General features: G+C 47.2%; 1 protein-coding gene and 1 non-coding gene across 3 annotated transcripts in view; one reads left to right on the top strand and one right to left on the bottom strand.

Annotated features, from left to right (window-relative positions):
- Nucleotides 1–2977: 2977 nt before the first annotated feature.
- SP2 (Sp2 transcription factor) overlaps nucleotides 2978–24390 on the top strand; it is a 24222-nt gene continuing 2809 nt past the window's right edge. Inside the window, exons 1-5 of one of the 2 annotated variants that reach the window (XM_006176391.2) lie at nucleotides 2978–3074; nucleotides 16616–16692; nucleotides 17460–18434; nucleotides 23236–23548; nucleotides 24052–24226. In XM_006176391.2, coding sequence (XP_006176453.1) covers nucleotides 3068–3074; nucleotides 16616–16692; nucleotides 17460–18434; nucleotides 23236–23548; nucleotides 24052–24226 — 1547 coding nt within the window. In that variant the 5' untranslated portion in view covers nucleotides 2978–3067. Of the gene's footprint in view, nucleotides 3075–16612; nucleotides 16693–17459; nucleotides 18435–23235; nucleotides 23549–24051; nucleotides 24227–24390 lie in introns of both variants that reach the window. The other variant, XM_014552091.2, reaches the window with a different exon arrangement.
- LOC102507569 overlaps nucleotides 15811–24390 on the bottom strand; it is an 18352-nt gene continuing 9772 nt past the window's right edge. The window contains exons 2-3 of the transcript XR_004311847.1: nucleotides 19532–19654; nucleotides 15811–16413 (exon numbers count right to left, since the gene is read on the bottom strand). This is a non-coding gene — a transcript (uncharacterized LOC102507569). The remainder of the gene's footprint in view (nucleotides 16414–19531; nucleotides 19655–24390) is intronic.

Here is a 24390-nt window from a genome sequence, read left to right as displayed (position 1 = left end):
CAACCTAGACCAGGAAGAGGTTGAAAGCGGTTGGAAACAAGAACGGAAATATCACCCAGGGAGAAATTGTCCCCAGGTACACCCGGAAAAGAGATGTTTCTCCTAGTTGACACTGAGACACATGGCTGGAACCGCTTGTTGGCCCCTGCTCTACGAAGAAGATCGAAACAGGTAGGGTGGGCAGGGGAGAAATTCTGGAAGGGGACGGATAGGAGTGGGGAGAGGTGGAGGGTACAGACTGTTCATAGTTGTTCACTTGAGCACCCCCAGCGGAAGATTCTCTGGGCCAAAGAGCGGTTCTCTAATTTGGTTGCTTGTTGGAATCACCTGAAGAACTTCTTAATACCGTCACCAGGGTTGCACCCCCAGAGGTTCTGATTTCCTTGGCCAAGGATGTGACTTAGACTTTAGAATACAGTAAAAGCTCTCTAGTGAGTCTAAAGTGTGGCCAGGAGAAAGCTGGCATTAGGGGCTGGCAGCCTGGCCTCTTTTCTCTCTGTGGAGTACGGGACCACCCTGACAGAAGCAATCTGTGAGAAGAGAAATTGTGTGGTGGCTTTAGGGTGTTGTAAATAAGGCTCAAAGACTCCAAAGGTCCTGACACACATATAAGGGGGTCCTCTCCTTAGAAGGCATCCCCTTCCCTGTCTGTGCCTCTGGTAAAAACAAGAAAAATGGCAGCTTTTAAAAGGAACGAACCATTTAAGTAACTCAAAACTGCTGCCAGATTCTTCTAAGTTTTTGCACCCTGTCCCCTGACCCACACACATGCAAACTTTTTTTTTTTTTCCCCACTTCTGCTGTCTTCATGATGGGGCCTCTGGGGTGGGGAAGCACAGCTGCCCCAGCTTTCGTCCAAGATGTTTGGCAGCCGCCCAGCAGGATGTTCAACTCCACCTCCCCCCTCAAAAATCCATGCACCCCAATATAGCTGAGTCATTGAAACCGGGTGGAGTTCTTGGCTTGACAGTGAAGCAATCTTAACTTGAAAAGTGGCCTGGGAACAGAATGGATGGTCTCCATAAACAAGTCATATGTAGATGTAATTGTATGCAAATATTCATTCTTTAACTCAGCATACATTTCCTGCCAGTCCTCTAGTACTGGCCTGAAACCTTCCATGGCAGCTCACAGTCTAGTAGGGAAGTCAGAAGTAAAAATAAGTGTGTAATGCCATGGGACTGAGTGAAGCTCTTTGCATGTGCCAACAGCAGTCCAGAGAAGGAAAAAGCTATGGCTCAGCGTGAGTTCAGACCTTGAGCAGGTTCTTGAAGGATGCATAGGAGTTTACCAGGAGAAAGAAAGGATAGAGTAGGAAGAGAAATAGATGCAAAAGTGTTTAGGAACTGTGCAATCTTTCCTGGAGGCATAAAGGTAGGATTTGTGGAAAGGGAATAGGGTGGCAGAGGGAGATAAAGTATAAAAAATAAATAAAGCACATGGACATTGTTTGCTAGAAAGGAATATGGACTTTTTATTCAGAAGGGGGCAGGGAGCCAGTGAAGGATCTTAACTAGAGGAGTGTTGTCTTTTGAAACCTTGTCTTTTCAGAGGCTAAATCTGAGAGGGGTGACTGGGAAGAGACTATTAACATTTTTTCAACAATTACAGTATACTGGGCATTCTGCTCTGTATTTTATCACACCAACCCTTTATGACAGTGCTCTTCAAACTGCCAGTCATGATCAAGAAAAGGAAGAAAGGAAAGGAGGAACGAGGGAGGGAGGGAAGAATAAGATATGACAGGATAGAAAATATCGGTGCACTTCACGTAGGAAGGGTAAATACTGTTCTGCAAAACTTCACTCTCATGGGAGTATATGTGTACTGGGTCAGCATGCAAATGTATTTCTTATCGTGGGGTTAAGATTAAAAAAAAAAAAAAAAAAAAACCAAACCACTGCTGCTCTAAGGTGTAGGTGTGATTAGCTTCATTTTACAGATACAGATGAAGACATAAGGCGCGTGGAGTTTCGGTACCCTGCCTCTCTGTAAGTAGGCTGTGTGTAAGTTTCGAACCCAGGCTGGTCTGAAACCAGAGCGGATTCCTTCTCACTAATGCCAGGCAGCCTTCTCAAGTTACGCATCCGTAGAAAAGGTAAACCTATCCAGGTAGCGACTGCCAAGTCTTGTACTCACAGCACCTTATTCAAGGAGGAAAGTGGGGCACAAACCATGTCAGTCCACCCGAGGCTCTGGTTAGAATTCATATTCCACGCGTGCCCTAGACACGAGGGGCAGCCCGGGTAATCTACTTTTAGAGAGCTTCAGGTGATTCTGATGCCCACGTTAGGCGGTCGCTGCAGTAACGAGGTGAGGATTAAGAGGGGGTTTGAACTGAGACGGTGAGAATAATCCTCTCTCTTCGAAGTGTCACGTAGCCCCAACTATTGTGTCCGACGCCAATGCCTCGCAGTACAAAGTCGCCTGAGGGCTCACTTCCCTCTCCAGAATCGATGAAAGGCGAGGGACTAAATAAAAAAACTGGTGGCTTTCCACTCACCAGGCACTGGCTTTAGCCGAAGAGCAGGAGGACCCCGGTACACCGGGGCGACACAGGATTGAGGCGCAAAGTAGGTGCTATTTATAGGGCATTTTTCGGCCTCACCCTGAGGACTTCTGATTGGCTTTAGGGCAGATCTATCACTCATCTTCTGGGTTAGAGGTGGGTGGAAGGTCAACCACGACCAATACAAAACCAGTCCTCAGCTAAGTCCCTCCCCATCTAGCTTCCTGCTGCTGTCCATCAACCACCTTGTGGGCGGGACTTTACCTCCCGCCAGTTGGCTGGCGAACATGTCGTTCACTCTACACTAGGCTTCCGGTTGGTGCTCTCTACCGTCCATCAGTGACATTTCACGGGTCTATTGGCCAAACCAACGTCGCTCTAGATGCTTCTCTTTGATTGGTTAGTAGTGCTGTCGGTCCCCAATGTACCGAACTCTTATTGGTGAATGCTGCCGTCGCTCGGGCGGTGGCGGGCTCCAGGATTGGCGGGCGCTAGGCGGGCGGTGTCAGGCTCTCGGTGGCGGCGGAGGCGGCGGAGGCCAGGGAGGAAGATGTCGTAATGAGCGGTGGGTCCTGGCCGCTGCCGGCGGGGTCTTCCCGGCTCTCAAGGGTCGGGAAGACTGGCAGAGGCCGCAGGGAGGGGGAGCCGGGGCTGGGGGTTCCCCCTTGGGGCCGGGCCTGGCGCCGGGGCCCGGCTCCGGGAGGGGCGGGGAGGGAGGATTCCCGCCCGGAGGAGGAGCGGGGCTGGCCAGCCAGGCGGAGGCACCCGGAAGGGGGCGTTCGACTCCCCGCCCCCTCGGAGCCCGCTGGGCGGGAGAGCGGCGCTTCCGGGGGCTGGCGAGAGAAGCGGGCACCCGTGGCGGGCCTGGCACCCCCTCTGCCCTGTCGCTGGCCTGGAGACGTTGCTTGTGTCTGCTCTGAGGAGGCGGTCGACGCCCTTTGCGCTTGCCCTGTGTTCGGGGGACCCTCTTTCACTTAAACTCTAGGTGCCCACAGCGATTCAGGGCTCTCCCGAGTGCAGAAGGGGGTGGGGGAATGCTTGAAATTCCAACGGCGCCAACCACATGGGCACTGCTGGGCGTGGAAGCCAACCTAATTACCAATGTATCCCAGTCGAGGGATGGTGTCAGGACTCGAGGGCACTCCCTAGGCAGATGGCCTCTCGCCTTAGACTGCGGGCAGAAACCTTTTAATATTTCCACTTGCATCCTTGAACCTCCAGCTAGATATCTCCAAGCTCTTAGCATGTGAGACGTTTAAGAACTTGTTGACAAAGCTTCAGGCCTGTTGCCTGACATCCTGGGGAGCGGGGCGGACTGCTGACTCCCCAAGGCCAGGAGCAAACCTAAGGGATGACAGAAGAAATAAAACAAAATGGATACTACTTCCTTCTTCCACCCCATCTCCAAACCCCATTGCTGACTTACGGTTCTCAGCCTCCTATCCGTGCTTCTTGGCTTAGGTTCCTGGTGGCTTTCTAATTTTAGATGAAAAGGAACTGTGTCTTCTCCTCTGGGCAATTGAGAAACCTGTCCTCACTGCATTCCTTGGTTTTGATTCCAGTGTTACTGTCATGTTTAATTGTTTCTTAATTAGCTTAATCCAGAGGGACTCAATCTGGCTTTTCTCAGTGTACATTCTCCCGAAGTTTTTTTCTTCTTCTGAGGTTACTTCTTGCTCATTTGTTATTTTCTTAAAGAAAGGGAGGGAACAGTCTATAAATCTGCTCTAAGCAATGAATTGGTCCATGGTCCCGCATTACACAGGTTTCATTGCAGATAGAAGGGTGATGACTGTTGCAAGGTACACTGGTATGCGCGGTCTAAAACTTGCATGCTGTACCCAGAAGGCATTAAGTATCACAGTGGAGGGCTAAGTGTTGAGTTGGTATTTTGGATAAGATTTTTAGGGCTAGAAAGTTTAGGGTATTGGCCACCTCACAGAGAAGCTTTGAAGGGGATGATGGTAGATTCCATACCATAGGAGTAATTTTGAATGGTAATACAAGGAAACCCATTGTCTGCAATAACGAATGTAACTGCAGTGTCTTATTTTGTTTTAAATTCTTGTGTGCAACGAAGGGGGCCAATCTGTCAGACAACCTATTAGTTGGGCTGATGATGTCAGTGTTCCAGTGGCTTCTAATAGGCATTAATACCTATTGGAAATGGATTCTTATTGGCTGGGGTGGTTGGTAAGTTTTCTAATTCTGGTTCTTCCACTTGGTTTTACAGAGGTTTAACCTCTTTGTTTAAAATCAGCAACAATGGGGGAAAAAAGCTAGTCTGACAATTAGGAACCCCCTAAGCTAGGCTGCTAAAGACAGTCTTTTTGCCAAGGAGACTCAAGTAGAATTAGTTCATCTTCAGAGCGTCATCTGCTCAGCATAGAGAACTAACTCCAGGAAAAAGCAATTGGCATCACTATTGACAGCACATAAAGTGGCAGGCTCTTTTCTCTCAGATTCTATGAAGTTTGGGTCTCTGGAGGCCTGTCAGAGAAGAGAAGAAGCTTTAAGAAGATTCTGACAAATGTCTGGCTAAAGGAGCCTTACGGCATAACAGCAGAGAGGGCAGCTCATTTTGATATCTTGGTCTTGAACTTCCTAGTTCTTGTGTTGGTTAATAGCAGCCTTTTGGAGAAGTTGCAGGGTCTATTGTAGCCTAAACAGTTCTTTGCCATAGTTATGTGATAAGTCCTAAGCTTGCTTTAAGCAAGTATTGCCCAATCAGGGCCTTTTTGAAGACATCCTAAGCTTGTTGCAGCTAACTAGTAGACTCTGGTATTGGCTTGGGTTCAGCAACTTCCTAGACCTTGCTTGCCTCCATTTCTATGATGAAATGTAGCCTGTTCTTCTAAGACTCATCTTCACACCCTCTATTCTCTGTATACACACAAATCAGACGCCTTGCTGCCAAAGATCGAAAAACGGGAGTTATTTTGGAGGAGATGGGCAATGGTCACAGAATGAAAGGTGCAGAGGAACACTGCTTTAAAGGGTTGTGCAGAGCATCAGAAAATGCAGAGCTGCGAGCACGTCTTAAGTTTAAATGATTACATTGTCCAAACTGAAAGCTTGTAGGCTGCAGACCCAGAGCAAAATCTATTTGGAGAAGCTCCAATACTTTCTTATTAGTTTATTGGATGATAAGTTTGGAATGTCCCTTTGAGCAGCTTGACTGGATTTGTGAACTTCTTCCCAGGAAGTTCTAAAACCAGGACACTTGGCCTCCGTGCTGCACCAAACCAAGGTGGGCTGAGAAATGGATATCAGTATGGGATGCACTTGTTGATGTTTTTGCTTTTTCATTTTTGCTTTGCTTTTGTTTGTAGCCATATACAACTCCTCGTGTGACTTCTAGACTTGTTGAAGGAAGGGGAAAAAGCTTTCTTTTTCTTTCTTTCTTCATAGGACCAGCACTTAGATCTGTATATTTCTGAAACATAGTTGAAAGTCTCTTTCCGTCTTAAGAACTACTTCCTCCCGATGATCAGATTTTTTTTTTTTTTTTTTTTTTTTTTTTGGCTAGCAGCATTATCTTAGGAGACCTCAGGGTGGGGAGGTCTCACTTTGCTATCAGTTATCTGAGAGCTGGGCGGAAAGATGAATCAAGTGGGTAAAAACATGGGGCATTACTAACTCAAGGGCACTGTCAGCTTGAGTAGGAAAGAAAATAGAGATTGCTCTTGTGGAGATGCTCCCAGGTGGTACTGGTGGATTTGTTCCAGTTGACAGGATTCGGAAATGGAAAACTGATTTTTCTACTGCCTCATTCGAGGCTGAGAAGAGAGCCCAGGAGCACACTGAGGCAGTGCTTGCAGGTCTAGGAAGCTCTCTTTCCAGGTGCTCTGAGGCATGGAGCGTAGAGGATTGCTTCTCACCAAGATGGGCTTCAAGCTGGCATGCTCAGGAGCAGAGAAGTGTAAAAAGCCCAGTTTTGATGCTTCTCAGTTTACCCTGTGAGCAGCACCGAGCAGTGTTGAGATGTCGACACTGTGTCAGGAAGAGCATGCTTGCAGACCCAACTCTTTGAATTCTTCCTTTGGCCATCTCATTTCCCTGAGCTGTATGTAGTTTGTTTCAACGTCAGAAATGCATGCTGTCCCTAGCCAGAAGCGCCACCACGCTGAGATGGCAGTTTGGCCCTGTGCCGTGACTGAGGCTGTTGGGTGGCGTCTTTCGCCTCCGCCATGCAGTGAAAGTGGCTCAGGAACCAGCAGGCACTGGCCTGCACGCTTCCAAATGTCCTCTTTCTACAGCTTCCTCTTTGGGCTGTTTGTTACTTCTTCTAGGGGACTTGGTGGAATCACAAAGCTGCCTTTCAGAGGGTGTAAGTAGGGAATAAGAGACAGCAGGCGCGGCTGTGTGATTGGATGTGGAATATTTCTGCCCCTGGCCAGTGTCTAACTGGAAGTCTTCTCAGATTAGCCTCAAAACAGGCCAAAACATTTCCCAGCCAGCGAGAAAGTAAATGGTGAGCCAGCCTTCCCTTCCCAGGGGAAATGAAGTCACCACTCATTTCAGAACCAATCGTAGCCTCGTAACCCTGGATGAATGTGCAGAATGACTCACAAATAAATGTGCCAAAGCGGAGAAAGCGTGTGTTTGTACATAATGATGTTCTTTAAGGAAGAGAGAGTGTGTCTTGGTTTCTTTTTTCCTCCTGTTTTCCACAGAATTCTGAGGCCCAGTATTTTCTGTACTGTTTCGGGGACTGCTTCTGTCAGAGTGAAGAGGTTTCACATCATCCCCAGCTGCCCTGTGTCCCCACTCACTTCTCCAGAGTCCCTTCCGGTACAATAGGATGAAACTAGCAGATGACACAGTCACGTTTTCGGGAGCCAGATTTGGGATGGAGACAGAGAAGAGCTATTCAGATAGCAGGTATCCCCATTGTCTTAAAGCACCCGGAGAAGGACTTCTCCCCAGGACATGTTAATCGAAAGAAGTGTCGAAGTGTGGCGCCCCATGTGTGGTGATGAGATGTGTGCTTTGAGATTTTTGTTCGGGAGAAAGATTGGACTGGACCGTGCTGGCCCCCACACAGGCTCTTGTCCCCACGTGAGGTGACTGGCAGGGTTGAGTTCCATCTGGGACTGGATTGGCTGAGCTGACCTGGTGAGTGGATCCCAGCCCAGTGGCAGGATATTGCAAATCTGCAGGCTTTCTCTTTTGGTTCTTAAACTCCATTTAGGCTCCCTGGCTCTGCAGCCTCCAGGATTCATTCATTTATCCATTCAACAAGTATTTATGAAGCACCTACTTTGTGCCAGGTTGGGGAGTGGGGTACATCAGTAGGTAAGGCAGAGAAAGGTCCCTGCCTTTAGGAAGCTTTCATCTTAGTGGAAAACAGTAAATAAGTAACTAGTAGATATCAGGCAATGAGAAGTGCTAGGGAGAAAAACCTAATAGAGGATAGGGAGAATGGGAGGGGTGGGTTTGTATAGGGTGGTCGTCAGGGAAGGGAGTTTGGGTAAAACCCTGAAGGAGGGGAGGGATTGAGCTATGCTCAGTCTGGGGTAGGGAGCCTGGGGTTGAGGGTGAGAACTCAGGCAGAGAGAACAGTAAGTGTAAAGCCTGGGAGAGGGGCCACACCTGGCTTATTCAGGCACAGCAGGGAGGCAGTGTGGCTGAAGCAGTGAGTGAGGGAGAGTAATAGGGGATATGTCAGAGAGGTTACACTTATGTGTCACAGTGTGGATTTTAGCTCTTACTTTGAACGGGAAATGGATGTATTGGGGGCCTCTGGGCAGAGGAGTAACATGATTTCATTTAAGTTTGATGAATCTCCCTCTGAATGAGTGTGAGAATAGACCAGCCAGGAGGCTTTCACAGTTATCCAGGCTAGAGATGACAGTGACCTGACTCTAGGTGAGAACAGGAAGTGGTTGTGAAAGCAGATTCTGAATATATTTTGAAGGTAGAGCCGAAAATGTTTGCTGACAAGTGTAGAGTGGAAAAAAGAAGAGTCAAGAGTGACTCCCAAGGTCTTAGGGTTGAGGATGGAGTTCCATTCATTGCAGTGGGGAATTCTGAAGGAGGCACAGAATTAGGGAGATATCAGGAGCTCTGTTTGGGGCTTGGTAGATTTGAGTTGCTTATTAATACACCCAAGTGGAGATGTTAGTAGGGAGTCAGAGATACAAGTCTGAAGATATGAGTTTGGGAGTCATCATTATATGGAATATATATATATATATAAAATTGATTTCTAACGCTATGAGATTGGACGAAATCCCCCAGCAAAAAGGTGTAGACAGAAGAAAAATAAGTCTCAGCTGAGCCCTGGGGCAGCCCAACCATTTAGAATTTGAGAGGAGAAAAGGACCCAGCAAAGGAGTCTTAGAAGAAGCAGCCAGAGGGGTAGGAGGCCCACCTGGAAGCCAAGAGAAGAAAGTGTTTCAAGGAGGAAGAGGCGCCAACTGTAGATCAGCACAGAAGCTGAGGTCTGAGACTTAACCTTCGACTTGGCAACAGGGCAGTCACTAGTGGTGGGAGCAGTTTTTGTGGTGTGGATGGGAGGGTGCCACCTGGTTGGAGCAGGTTCAAGAAAGACTGGCAGAAAAGAAACGAGGGACAGCAAGTATGGGTGACTCTTGCAAGGAGTTCTGCTTGAAAAAGAGAGAAATAATGAATGTTAGCTGATGAAGGGGATTTTAACTTCCTGATGAAATTGTGGACACAAATGAGGTCATGGGCCGAGGCGGGGGTCGAAGTTGGGAGGAGGGAAGACTGGATGGCTCAGTCACATGTCTGGGTGGAGACAAGATCTCCCTTCTTTACCAGCCTTCCTCTTTTGGCCTGGGGCATTCGCCACGCCCAGAACTCTTCTCCTTTCATGAAAGTCAATGAAATTCCTCTTACTGTTATATGGTTATTAGGATGATTGGCAAGTTGCTTCTCAGAAATGCTCAGAGCAATTTGGAGTCTTTCTAGCTGCTTTCTGCATCCAAGCCCATTTGTCAACTCCCTTTGAGGTACATGTTTGTTCTCTAGAAGTAGCTGTGGCTTGCTTTTCCCTTACCAGCTCTGAATTCTTTCAGGCTAGGCAACTGGAAAAGCCTGGGCTTAGAAACTGTTTCACTGGCTTCAGGCCCAACTGAACTGACCAAAATAGCCAGCAGAAGGACTGTTTGTGTGGAGTGAAATTCCTCTAGAAGAAACACCATAGCAGACGGCCAAGAAAGCCATAGCCAGGATGGTAGGAACCAGGAGGCAAAAAAAGCCCAGCCCAAGACCTGGCTGTGGAGTTTGAGCCAAGTTCCTTCCCAGAGCCCACTGTTGTGATGTTTCTTTGGATCCCTTCTCTCTCATCCCCTTTGTCTCAAGAGTAATATTCTCAAGTGAAAGACCAGTGCAACAGCCAATAGTCTGATGGCCAGGGCTCTGGGGTCCCATCTGAGGCCTCTTCCTGTTATGTGGTGCTCCCTGAGTCAGCCCACGGAAAGACCCCTAGGACAGAGACGCACTCCCTGCCCTGTCAAGGGAGCCATGGGGCACGTACACTGGCACATAGCAGGGACACTTGCCCCCGACTTGTGGGGCGGGCAGGAGGGAAGAGATCAGGAAGGGCTTTCTCTGAGTAAATGAGTTTTAAATGAGCTCTGGAGAAGGACCGGAGTTGGCTAGACAAATGGGAGAGAGTCTGCTTAGGCTCCAAGTGAGAGAGAACGCTTTGTGGTCTGTGGAAGGGCAGAGGGTAAAGTGGGAGAGGTGGGGGGAGGGGCAGATGGTTTTGGTCTTTATCAGGCTATCTTAAGCTCTTCTGGAAGCTGTTGAAGGATTTAATCAAGGGAATAGCTGGGTGGGACTTACGTTTTAAAAGATTCTAAAGACCAAATAGTGTAGGCTGGGAAGCCATTTTGAAGGCTTTGGGCAGTATTTCAGGCTGAGCCGAAGGTGGTTAACACTAGCTTAAGGCAAATGCAGAGCAATGAGTATTCTGGAAAGAGGTTTGTATTTAGGAGGTAGAATCATGAGAGGACTTGATGATTGAATGGGGGCGAGGATGGCACTCAAGTTTCCTTATGATTGGACATACCAAAAGAGAGCCTGGTTTAACCACAAATATTCATTATTCATTCAACCTGCAGGCACTGAAGTGTCGCTGTGCTATGCATTAGGCTTGGGGTAGCAGTTCAGCAATGAAAATGGACCTGGGCCACCCTTCCAGTATGAGTATGGAAGAGAGACATTAAGCCCATGATTATTTAATGGGTGGTGAGTTCAGAGGAATTAACCTCATCTCAGGGGGCCTGGACAGCCTCTCTGAGGACATGACATACCTGTTACATAATGGGCTCTCAGCAGATTCTGCTGGAAAGAAACAAAGCTGAGACCAGCAAGGTGAGTAGATGTTAACTAGTGGAGAGAGAAGAAGGGGCTCTAAGCAAAAAAAAGGGCAGCGGCAGAGATGGAAGCTCTTAATGGATGTGGAAGGAGGCCCATGGTGGCTGGGGATGAGAAAGCCAGGGAGAGAATGGGCAAAGGGGACAGCTGAGCGTTGGAAGTTCTGCGGCCAGCCCAAGTGGAAGGCCCACAGAGGACTGGAGCTACTGCTCTGCCACTTAGAGCCCGGGGCCTTCAGGCCAGATACAGACCTGGGAGTCAGCCTGTGGAAGGTACCTGAAGCCCTGTGAGTGGGCACACTCAGGGAACGGGTATTGGGTGAGAAAGGTGATGCTGAGGAACAGCAGTATTGAAGGGGTGGCAAAAGAGAAGCCCAAAAAGGGATGAGGGGGCCAGAGAGGTCAGAGAAAATCCATGGGGGTTTGGAGGAGGAGGGGCTGGTCAAAGGGCCAAGAACTGCTGAAGACGGTCTGTTGGGTTTAACAAGGAGGAGGTCCTTGGAGACCAGGACAAGCACAGTGTCAGCAGAGACTGGGATGAAAGTCCAAGTGAGCACATGAGAAAGTGCTAGCAGCTTTTCTACTAAGTTTGGCCTGGGAGGGAGGAGGAGTAGGCTGTATGTAGCTGGAGGGCGGAGGTGGAGATGAAAGAACCATATGTACAGTGAGAGTCTGGACCCTCAGGGGATGCTTTTCCCCTGGTTTGGGGATTAAACTGGCTTCCAGTATGGGGAAAAGGAAAGTCAGGAGTGGTCCCATCAGGCAGTGGACACCCCCTCACCCATGTCTAGAAGCCTTGTTTGATAGCCTTGGAAATTTTCCTGGGAGCCTAAGAGAGCTACTATTGCATGTATAGTAAATTAGCATAAAACTTCACCAGCCAAGGGACTGTTGGGAAAGTTTTAGCCAACCCAAATTAATGAAAAGTCTGAATAATAGAACTCTGAAGGAAATGCAGTCTTTTCTTCCAAGGATATGCAGTGACCCCACTTACTGATGTTGCTAAATGTAGGTTTCAATTAGCAGATTATAAACTGCTGTTAAAAGCAAATGGTACAATTAAAACAGTGGCAGTGGTATTAAACAGTTATCTAACTATGCCGAAGCATCCCTTTGCAGTCTTCATACACTGTTCAACCTCGCTTTGAATAGTGTGAAGGAAAGCACAATTTATGTCCAAATTACACATTTTAAATATCAGGCTCCAAATTAATAAGGTTCTAAAGTACCTTTGAAACACCATCGCAGTTTTCATTTCCAAACACCATCTGGAACTGCTTCTCTTTTCCCTTTCATGGTTAATCCCGGGATATCATTCTGCAATGGCAGGGAGATTATTCTCTGTTTTGGTTGCCCAGGTCCACAGCTCAGGGGCCACAAAGCTGTTAGTGTCTTTAGGAGAGATATTTACAAACATTGGTTTGAGGTCTAGAGTATTTCAAGGGCCGGCTGAGGAGGAAAAGGAAACCAACTGAGATCGTGCGAGGCGGTGTGAGTGGAGTGCCAGCCGTCCACGGCTTGCATCAGGGGGTACTCTGCTGTAACTTCCTAACTGGAGAGTCACTCAGATCCCAGCCTGGTCTCCAGACAGTCCAGGGTGATAATGAGAGCAGAGTGAGAGAGGGAGATGGGAAAGGAAGGTGAGTAAGCACTGGGTCAGTTTTCATTTTGTTTGCACTCTGTCCTGTTCTGGTGTCCTCCCATTTCATAACTGAGATGTCTAAGGGAGAGTCATCCACCATTTTTAGCTAAGCCAACCTGAGCCCAGGGGAGCCTCCTGGGAGAGCCCCTGCCTTCCCTTCCAGCCCTGTCAGCAGCTAACTCCTCTGGGGGTTTTATCAGCAGCATGGCTTGAGAATTATAAAAATCTCACAGATCATCTAGTCCAACTTCCCACCCTATCTAGACATCCTGTCTCTGACAGAGACACACATCCCGCCTCTGGCTAAGTGATTCCAGAGAAGGGAGAACATTACCTCAGGAGGTAACTGATTCCATCTTTTGAAAGTTCTCCCTTCTAATAAACTGAAATCTGCCTTCTTGAAATTTCCACCCTGATATCTTGGTTCTACCCATTGAGCCCACAAGGGGAGTTAATACCCTGGTGGGTATCGCTGCTCTGGTTCCGGGTCACAGCATGGCTGCTCTCCTCTGAACAAGCTGCAGTTGAAAATCCTCCTTTCAAAATGCCCCTCAGGACGGAACCTGACACTCCAGATGGGGCCCGAGTGCCGAGCAGACTAGGACTATTATTTTCTTCTTCTCTGATTGAACTTTTGGAAATGCAGCCCAAGATTGCAGTAGCTTTTCTGGCAACCACATCTAGATTCTCTTGCTTCCCATTTAACTTTGAGTCAAAACCACTGGGGCTTTTTCACGTGAGAACCATTATTAAGCTCTGTCTTCCTGTCCTATATGCGTGTGATTTTTTTTTTTTTTTGCCTTAACCCAAGTGCAGTATTTACTCAATCTCAAAGTTTAAACACCATTTATTGATTACCCCCGTGTGCTCAGTGTTTTTTCATATTCCCGACGCCTCCCAGAATCCTGTAAGGATGACACTACCTCTGTTTTACAGATGGGGCAGTGAGGCTGGGAAAGGAATCCCCAGCCATCCCACGGTCTGAATTCTCATTGAGGTCTGGAGCCTCACGCTCTTAAGCCACTGCACATACTGGTTTTTTAAAGATCTCTTTGAACCCTGATACAGACATCCATTGTGTTTACAATCCTCAGTTTTGTGACATCCATAAATTTAACTTGCCTTCTAGGTCTTTTGCATGGTTTCCTAAACTTGGGTGGTGGATAGACTACTTTGAAGCCACGTTTTCCAGCCTCTGGGGCACAAAACCAATTTAGTGAGTCATAGCCGGCATTTAAAAAAAATGAAATAGAGTAGAAAAAAGGCCATTGCATGTAGCAAGGGCAAATTTTGTTTCAGGAAATTCTTACTACATGAGCACAGGACAGGGAAGTGTGTGTGAGTGTGTGTGCGCACACTGAGTCTTGATGTAAATTGTTTTTATAAGTGTGGTTCATGGTCCAAAGAGTTTAAATGCCACTGCTCTAAAGGGAAAATGTTTTTGAGTCAACTTAGATTGTTTTCATTATAAGGCTGCAACCGTGCTAAATGCACGTAAATCTGTTTATCAACTCATAGATCTAGTTCCTCTAAAATTAATTAAATATCTACAAAAAAGCCAGTAAAATTCTAGTCAGCATCATTCTAGGGGGACAGTGGTTGATTGATCCCAAATCACTGCTATCAGCATAAACCCAGCACAGACTTGACATCCGGGCCCCCATCTGGCTCCTTGAGTTCCGCACACCTACCCTGCAGTGCCTAGTGCCCAGCAACTTGATCCTCCCAGGCTTCTGAGGAGATGTCATCTCTCCCTTTGCACAGATGTATCATGAATTAGATATGCAGAATTAAGTTGTCTTAATTAGCCCACGTAGAGTGGTGCCACTTGGTACCAGTAGAGTTGTAAACATACACATAGGCCCAGAAATGTGCAAATCTTGGTTAAGCAAGTCACCCAGCGATCTTTAGTATATGTTCATTTTTAAAAAGATGATCATCACAGTGAAAACACAAGAATAAAACATTCTGGCCAAGAAAGCAAGAGCCTCTGAGGAGAAGCCTGCAGACCCTGGTCCTGGGACTCACCCCTAGTATGAGACCCTGGTTGACCTCGCAGCAGCAAACTCGTCAGGACGGCCTGGATCTCAGCACTTAGGTGGAAGCATGTTCAGCTTAGCCCCCAAACCAGACTGCCATCCTGCCTGCACTTCTTTCCTTCCTTGTTCATAAGAACATTTCAGTCAGATGCCTTGTTGATACAAAATATGTAGTGTATACCATTCTCTTGATGTAGCCATCCAGAACCCCATAAAAAAGAAACAGATTTGTTCAGCATGACTTGTTTTTGGCAACCCCATGCTTATTTCTTGTGATCACTGCCTCCTTACCTCGCTAATTGTAGTGCCATTTAGTCATTTTTTCTAGGATTTTGCTCAGGATCAATGTCTGTAATAGTTCAGGATCTACCTATGTGATTTTGCCCAGAGCTCCCCTCTGGCTCCTCACACAGTTTGCAAGTGTGCCTACAAAGTGTCTTCCCACTCCCGAGTGCAATTTCTGTGGCCTTAGGGCCTGGAAACCATTTAAGGCATTGGTGAGCACCTGTCCTGGGCTGCAGGTCCCCCTTTACCTTTTCTTTACTTTTTCCCATTTAAGAATCATTCTCCCGAATAGATAAACAAGATTATACTGTATAGCACAGGGAAATATGTACAAGATCTTGTGGTAGCTCACAGCGGAAAAAAATGCAACAATGAGTATATGTGTGTTCATGTATAACTGAAAAATTGTGCTCTACACTGGAAATTGACACATTGTAAAATGACTATAATTCAATAAAAAAAAGTTAAAAAAAAAAAAAAAGAATCATTCTCCCAAAGAGAGAAGCCAGAGACCAGCCAAAATGTGGGTGGTTCCACCTTCTCCCTGACCTCTGTCTATCCTCTTCTCTCCAGATGCCCATCAGGGGCTCCATGCCTGAGCCACTGCCTCTTTGAGTCTCTGAATAATATCCTTCTTGTTTCTGTACTTCCTGAAACCTACTTTCCAAAGGTCTAAGATACAAGTCTGACTCTCTGCTGGTGGTCTTTTTCTTAGTAATTTATAAAGTATAACATGGCTTAGATTCTTTCCCCCCAAATTCTCCTGATTTCCATTTTACTTATCTTGTATTCTTTTAGATCAGACTTAAGTTCAGAGTAGAGATTCCCTTCATTACTTCCTCAACGTTCTTTATTTTCCTTTATTTAAAACAAAAGTACAATAAGAGTGTATTCACTGTGGGCAAAATGAGAAAATACAGAAAAACAAGGGGGAAAAAGTGAAGCAAAAATCTACCACCAGGAGATTATGGCTTTTTGCATTTTAGCTTTTTTTTTTTTTAAGACTTTATCCTGCTATATTCATATATAGAAATATATGTACATTTAAGCAAAAATGGGATTTATTATATTTTCATTCTTCTCATTATATTCAGTTATTAGCTGTCCTAGTCTCGGGGATACCTGTGGGGTCATGCATCTTGTCATGTGTAAAACTGTAAATTCATTTAAAGCAATTACCCATATGCTATATAGAGATTGACACACGGGCCATTGCGCCTTTGTGGTGAAGGCTGAGTAGAAAGCACTCAAGACTTTTGCATGGAGTGGGGGTGTCCTCCTTGCCAGGGATTCTAGCCCAGTGATGCTTCTCTCCCAGGCTGGCTTGGCATCTGGCTACAGCAGGAGTGAGCAGGAAGCCTGGGTCAGAGCTACAGGATTAGCTGGGGGCTTCCCCACTCACCGTACAGTCTAGCTAGGGAGAGTCAGCAGTACCCACCAGAGAGGGCTCCATTAGGTGGCACAGCTTGGTGACTGCTACTCTATACAGTTTTAGTATAGTCTCACTGTTCTCCTAGACTTTATGATGGCTGGAGGGGACAGTCCAGTGGAGACAGGACCAGCTGTCCTTGTAGACCTTGATGGCTGAGTCTGCGGAGAGAAGAAGGTCGTCTACTGAAAAAGTTGTAGGGTAGCTAACCTTGAGTGGGGAAGTGTAGGGAAAGGTTATTAACCTCTCTTGGGGAAGCAGCAGCAAATAGAGGCAAAAAGGAAATCTGAGGCAAAAGGACTTGGGCTCCTTTGGTTCTTTTTGGGCATCATGGGTCTTACTCCATCTCTTTTCTTCCAGCAGATCCACAGACCAGCATGGCTGCCACTGCCGCTGTCAGTCCCAGTGACTACCTTCAGCCTGCCGCCTCCACCACCCAGGCGAGTAGGCAGTGTGTTCTGAGGGTTGGGGGCTGCATCGGCCTGGAAGGGCTCACTGCATCTGACATTAACCCACAACTGAAACTGTCCTGGCTCACTCTGACTACACAGAGGAGGGTTCAGTTTTCCACTTTTTCTGAACTAAAAAATGAAGGGCCACTTACCTAAAGGGCCACAGTTGGGTCAGGGGGAAAAGCAGGATGAAACTCAAGGGCCCTTCCACTAGACCCTGCTGGCCATAAAAGGAAAACAGAGGCTGTGACCCCACAGACCAGAGGCTCTTTCCTTGTAACTTGGAAAGAGCAGCCCTCCCGAGTCAAAAAAGTCACGTCCCAAGCACTGGAAAACACTTTTCCAGAGAGCTTATTCCTCCTGTTCCCCTCCCTTTCTCTGTCCCTCCCTCCCTTCCTCAGTGCTTCCTCAGTTGATGTTGTGGGCTACCGGAGCTCCGTCTACGAGCTGAAAATGATTCCACATCCCCTTTAGAAACAAGGCTGGTGGTCAGCTCAGGCTGTTAGTTCACCCTGTCAGAGGGTGCTTCTGGGGAGTTCCTTCCTGAGAAAGACATTTCCCACCCTTTCCCCCTTAATTACTCAGTGGAGAAACCAGCGGGGAAGGAGAGACAGGGGCCACTGCAGGGAGAGGATGCTGGCTCCCTGCCTGCCAGGTGAGGAGGAGCCTGCCAAGAGGAGAGGCTCCCAAAGGGCGGGGGTGCTGGGCAGCAGGCCCTCACGTCTCACTCTGCGTCTCCGCTTGGTGTTTTGCAGGACTCCCAGCCATCTCCCTTAGCCCTGCTTGCCGCAACATGTAGCAAAATTGGCCCTCCAGCTGTTGAAGCTGCAGTGACGCCTCCTGCTCCCCCCCAGCCCACACCACGGAAGCTCGTCCCTATTAAACCCGCCCCTCTCCCTCTCAGTCCCGGCAAGAATAGCTTTGGAATCTTGTCCTCCAAAGGAAACATACTTCAGATTCAGGGGTCACAACTGAGTGCGTCTTATCCCGGGGGGCAGCTGGTGTTCGCTATCCAGAATCCCACCATGATCAACAAGGGGTCCCGAGCGAATGCCAGCATCCAGTACCAGGCGGTCCCTCAGATTCAGGCCAGCAGTTCCCAGACCATCCAGGTACAGCCCAATCTCACCAACCAGATCCAGATCATCCCTGGCACCAACCAAGCCATCATCACCCCCTCACCATCCAGTCACAAGCCTGTCCCCATCAAGCCAGCCCCTGTCCAGAAGTCGAGTACGACCACCACCCCTGTGCAGAGCGGGGCCAATGTGGTAAAGCTGACAGGTGGGGGTGGCAACGTGACACTTACTCTGCCTGTCAACAACCTCGTGAACACCAGCGACACCGGGGCCCCCACTCAGCTCCTTGCGGAGAGCCCCCCTGCCCCACTGTCCAAGACTAACAAGAAAGCCAGGAAGAAGAGTCTTCCTGCCTCCCAGCCCCCCGTGGCTGTGGCTGAGCAGGTGGAGACGGTGCTGATCGAGACCACTGCGGACAACATCATCCAGGCGGGAAACAACCTGCTCATCGTTCAGAGCCCCGGTGGGGGCCAGCCAGCCGTGGTCCAGCAGGTCCAGGTGGTGCCCCCCAAGGCCGAGCAGCAGCAGGTGGTGCAGATCCCCCAGCAGGCCCTGCGGGTAGTGCAGGCGGCGTCCGCCACGCTACCCACCGTCCCCCAGAAGCCCTCCCAGAACTTTCAGATCCAGGCTGCCGAGCCGTCGCCTACTCAGGTAACGCGCGCACCCTCCGCACGCGCCTCCCTCTCCTCCTCAGCTCTGCCGCTCCCTTCCCCTCAGCTTGCTTTCCTCAATGATGCTGGTGCATCTCCCAGTCTGACCTGAGTGTTGGGAGTCAGTCGTTTGCAGTGGTCAGTGTCCTTTGGAGTGGGTAGTAAATGGCCATTTCTGCCAATTCAAAAGTGGGGTACCACTTATCTTTAGAAATCAGATGCAGCATACCTGTATGCCTATATTTTAGAAACCTCTACGGGAGACTTTTAGTGGGGCCATAGGTAGGGGGTGGATATATACTTTTTAATAATAAAGTTTATTTTTTATTCTAGAATTACATACCCAGAATGGTAGCAGGAATGAAAAAATTCCAGTCAGAACCATAGAATTTGATGTAAAGTAAGAAAATTAATGAGAAAAATGCTGATCGTTGTTAATGACAAGAAAAAAAACAGGAAGTAGCATTCTAGCTGTATAGCAGGAACACTTAGGCGAGATTCATCTGGGAAGCTAACTTTAACAAGAACTTCCTATTTTTGGCATTTATTAAGGTGCTGTAATACTCAGATTCATTTGGCTCTGCAAGGCAGGTTTTAGGCTTTGTGTGAGCCTAGTAAAGGCCGGAGATTGGGCCCATGCTGCAGAGGGAAAGCCTGGAACTCAGAGGAGTTGTCAAACATCCAGATCCCATAGAGCACAAATGACAAGAGCCAGGATCCAACTCAGATTTCTGGCCTCTACTTTTTCTCTTATTCCACCCAGGCTCATTGTGTCTTACATGTGGAAGGGGCCACAACTAAAATTGTACAAGGATTTTTTTTTAATACTAAAAAACAGCTCCTGCCACGGGGGAATTTATAATCCAGGTGTCTGTAGAGAGAACCGAGGCATCAGAGTGAGTGACAGCAGGGAGCTGTGCAGTCTTCTGGCAGAAGTGCCCTTGAATTTGAGCTGTGGACGTGGACAGTCATGCACGAGAAAATCTGAGGCCTGCCCTCAAATGCCTCCTTCCTCTGGCATATTACGTACCGCCAACTGATTTTCCATGAATCCTTTAATTTGTTACAACATGTGTGAGGTTCCCTTATCAGACCTACCTTAATGGTACAGGACTGAGGTGATACCCACTTAGGTGCCACATCCTCCTCAGTGCCTCCTGTCCCTTCTTTGATGTCCCAGGTCTTGAAACTGATGGAGGCAGGGCTTAAAATCAGGTCTTCCTAAGGAAATAATCAGACATACATAGAAAGATTTAGCAACATTATTTTTTAATGATAGCCTGAGGTGCAGTCTATTATCTAACTAAAACCCTATTAGCTGTAGATCTAGGCTGTTTCCAGTCTTACCATTAAATCCTAAAAGCGGCTCAAAGGATATACACATTTTAAAAATGTATTATACTCTGTACTAGAGAGACTGGCAATCCACAGCCCTGAGGTCAAATCTGGCCCCCTATCTGTTTTTGTAAATAAAGTGTAATTGGAACACAGAAATGCCCATTTATGCGGCTTTTGGACCACAAGGCAGAGGCCTCAGGACCCACATAGCCTAAGACATTTACTATCTGCTCTTTACTGAAAAAGTGTGTTGACCCCTGTTCTATATTGTGAAAAGAAAATGTTCTAGTAACAGAAACTTCAGATACGCAGAAAATAGCAACGATTTGCAAAAGTGGCATGTATCTGAAAACTGGGGATGAGATGCGTATTTATTAAGAGATAACACAGCCCTAAATAATCCAGGGATTAAAAATAACCCCAATCAAAATCACAGCAGGATTTTTTTTTAAACAAGTAACTTTTTTCCCCTGCATCATTTGAGTGTAAGTTGCCACCATGCCCCCAATTTTTTTGAATGTTTTATAGAAAGTGTGTAATTCTTACATGCAAGGAGGACATTCTGCATAACAGTGCAACCATCAAACAGAGGAAATTAGCCAAGAAGCATATAACGTCTAATTCAGAGACCCCATTCAGTTCTCACACTCGCCCCAGTAATTCCTTTGTGGCAAAAGGATCTCATCCAGTGTCATGCATTGCACTTACTTGTCACACCTCCTTAGTCTGTTTTGACCTGGAATAGTTCCTGAGTCTTCACTTGAAGTTCATGACCTTGACACTTAGAATGCTACGTGCCTTTGTAGAAAGTTCCTCAATTTAACTTTGTGTGGTGTTTCCTCATGGCTGCATGCAAGTTGTACAATTTTTTTTGCAGAAATATCACAGAAGTGATGCTGTGTTCTCACTGCATCCTAAAAGGGGGTGCGTGATTTTGACTTGTCTCATTACTGGTGATGATTAAAGTGATATTTGGCGGATTTCTGCCCCATAAAGTTACTTTTTTCTCTTTGTAATGGATTAGTATTTTGTAGGGAGATATTTTCTGTGTAAATAACTCATTCTGTTGCTGAAAGATCAGCCCCGTCCCTGACAAGCCAAATAACCCAGACACAAGGTCTTGGAGCTTAGAAGAAAAGAGGCAATTTTATTGCTTTGCCGGGCAAAGGGGACTCCCAGCAGACTAGTGCCTTCAAAACTGTGAATCCACCTTGGGGATGGGGTGGAGGGGGTTTATATAGCCATAACTCAAACAATAAAGCATTGATAACAAGCAACAGAATCATTTTCTCATCAGAAGACTTAGAATGGCGACATGATGCCTCCAGGCGACCGATTCTATAGAGGCCAGCGATTAGATCTCTTTATCTCTTTAAGCACTCAAGGTGTGGTCTTCTTGGTAATTCAGGCTATTTTGTAAGGTTAAAGTCCTGTGACCTTCTCCCTGGAGATTGACTCAGAGACCAAGCATGATTATAGTTTTTGATTACTGGAATAAAGTAGAAACAGTAAGATCAATAGCTTTAGTTTTAACAATGGGCCTGGAACTGTGAGTAGCAACCGGTCAGTCAGGTCAGTTGACTATTTTAAGGGCAAGCATAGGAATAAGCAATCTGTTAGCCTAAGTGCTGCCATTTTATTAATCCTCCTTCAATTCCTCATCAGACTTTTACCTACTTGTTTTACTATCTTTTACTGTGATAGAAATTTTTTAAATTAATTTTTTATTTTAGAGTAAGTTTATATTTACAGAAAAGTTGCAAAGGTAGTACAGAGGGTCTTACACCTCTCACTTGGGTTCCCCACCCTGCGCCACCTTGTTAAACATCTTGTATTACTGGGGTTCATGCGTCCCTAAGAAACTGACATTGGTACATTACTGTTCTCTAAACTCCAGACTTGATTGGATGTCACCAGTTTTCTATTCATGTCCTCTTTCTGTTCCCAGATCTGGTCCAAATACCTCATTGCAGTCAGTGGGCATGTCTCCCCAGGTCCCTCTGGTCGGATAGCTTCTCAGTCTTTGTTTTCCATGATCTTGACAGTGTAGAGACACATTGGTCAGGTATCCTATAAAATATCCTCCAGTCTGGGATTTTGGGTTTTGGAAAGACTACCACAGAGGTGAAATGTCCCTTCACGTCGCATTATACGAGGGGCACATGATGTCCACACAACGTCCCTGGTGATGTAACGTCCCTGATGTTAACTGTCATCACTTGGTTAAGGTGGTGTTTGGCAAGTTTCTTCATTTATCAAGTTGTTACTTTTCCCTTTCTTGATTCTTTGGAAGCAAGTTGCTAAGTCTCCCATCTTCAGGGGTGGGAGTGGGAGCAAGAATTAAGCTCTGTATCCTGGAAGGGAAAGCATCTACATAATATTTTTTGTAAATCTTCTATAAGGAAGATTTGCTTCTTCTCCATTTATTTATTTATTCGATCACTTATTTATATCAGAAGGGACTCATGTATATTTATTTTATACTCAGGGTTACAATCCAATACTGTGTTATTTATTTTGTTGCTCACGTTGTTCCAGCTTTGGCCACTTGAGCTTTCAGGTTGGCTCTTGTACCCCTTTTGACACATTCCCATCTCTCTCTTTTTTTTTTTTTTTTTTATCAGCTTTATTGAGTTAATTCACATACCATGAAATTTACCCTTTTAAAGTGCACAGCATAGTGAGTGGGCTTTAGCATATTCACAGAGTTATGCAACCATCACCACTATCTAATTTTAGAACATTTTCATCCCTCAAAAAGACCCCTTTAGTGGTCATTGCTCATTTCACCCTCACCTCAACCCCTGGCAACCACGAATCCATTTTCCATCTCTATAGATTTGCCTAATCTGGACATTTCGTGTAAATGGGTGATCTTTCGCAGTTGGCTTCTTTCACTTAGTATACTGTTTTCTAGGTTCATCCACGCTGTGGCATGTGTCAGTCTCTGGCTCTAACATGCATATTTTTAAGGCTTTGGATACATACTCCCAGACGTCTCTCAAGCAAGCCTAGACCACTTCACACCCTGATGTGACAACATGCCCCTCTTTCTCTGCTTTCTCACCAACAAAGAGCATTATATTTTATTTTTCCATCGTTGCCAGTCTGAATTTTGAGTCCTAAAGGCTGTTTTCATTTGTTTGACGAGCATTCACTGTATCTTCTGTGAGGTCATCATATAGCTTCCTTCTAATTCTTCAATTCGGAGATTTGGCATTATATTTTACCATGCTAAGTAAATTAAGTGTTTTGTTTCCAATCAACAGTCAACATTTGTCGGTTTAGTACAGGGACGCCATCACCCCTTTTTGTTGAGCGTAGGTTTGGGCTAGTTGGAGAAGACTTGGGTGGACGAGAGGCACTCCCACTTCTCACCTGGGCATCGAGGTGACACTGCATTGAAGGGTGGCGGAGCCAGGTCTCTCCAGAAGCACTGACTTTTCCTCTCTCAACCCTCCCAGGTCTACATCCGTACGCCTTCAGGTGAGGTACAAACAGTCCTTGTCCAGGACAGCCCCCCAGTGACAGCTGCAACCACCTCTACCACCACCTGTAGCAGCCCTGCGTCCCGTGCTGCCCATCTGAGTGGGACCGGCAAAAAGCACTCAGCCGCGATTCTCCGGAAAGAGCGTCCCCTGCCAAAGATTGCACCTGCTGGGAGCATCATCAGCCTGAACGCAGCTCAGCTGGCAGCGGCGGCCCAGGCCATGCAGACCATCAACATCAATGGTGTCCAGGTCCAGGGCGTCCCTGTCACCATCACCAACACTGGCGGTGAGGGAAGGCCCCTGGGCCAGGGCGTGGGCAGTGTGCTTGTGCACCCCGGACACGGGAACTGCGGGCCAGCCTGGGATTCCGAGTTACAACAGTGAGGCTATGCCCGACGGCTGCCTGGTCCTTTCCAGCTTAAAAGCATGTCCACTTAGCCCTTGCAGTAGCCCCGTGAGATAGTTTAAGACACGTGTTGACCTTACCTATACTCAGGAAAATTCTCCAACTAACATATAATTCAGAATAGTTTGGTGCAGACCAAAGATGAGTCTGTTTTTTCATCTGTAAAGGGGGTGACAGTTCCTATTTCACGGGATTAGGAAGGTTACATGTGTTAATACATTTAAGCTCTCTAAGATGGTGCCTGGCACATAGCAAGTTCTCAAAAATATTAGCTACTATGATTTTCATCCTTACCACATGCAGAAAGGAAGAAGGGAGTCAGGCTCCCTCCTCTGCCCCTTTGGGCTTCCTCGCTCTGGACTGTGCCCTCCTCCTCCCCACAGGGCAGCAGCAGCTGACGGTACAGAATGTTTCTGGGAACAACCTGACCATCAGTGGGCTGAGCCCCACCCAGATCCAGCTGCAGATGGAACAGGCCCTGGCTGGAGAGGCCCAGCCTGGGGAGAAGCGGCGCCGTATGGCCTGCACATGTCCCAACTGCAAGGATGGGGACAAGAGGTAAATCGAGGAGAAGGGCCAGGTGGCCAACCTGGCATATGCCCTGTGCCCCAGGCACTGCCTGGGACAGAGAGGGGACAAGGTAGCGGCTCCATGCCACCTGGCCTCCTCCCCCTTCTGGTGCTCTCTGACCTCACCCCACATCCTCTCTCCATCCTGTTGTG

This window comes from Camelus ferus, chromosome 16 (assembly GCF_009834535.1).
Source record: "Camelus ferus isolate YT-003-E chromosome 16, BCGSAC_Cfer_1.0, whole genome shotgun sequence".
Taxonomy (NCBI): Eukaryota; Metazoa; Chordata; class Mammalia; order Artiodactyla; family Camelidae; genus Camelus; species Camelus ferus.
Note: the sequence above shows the minus strand (reverse complement) of the source record. Positions and strands in the feature narration are given on the sequence as shown.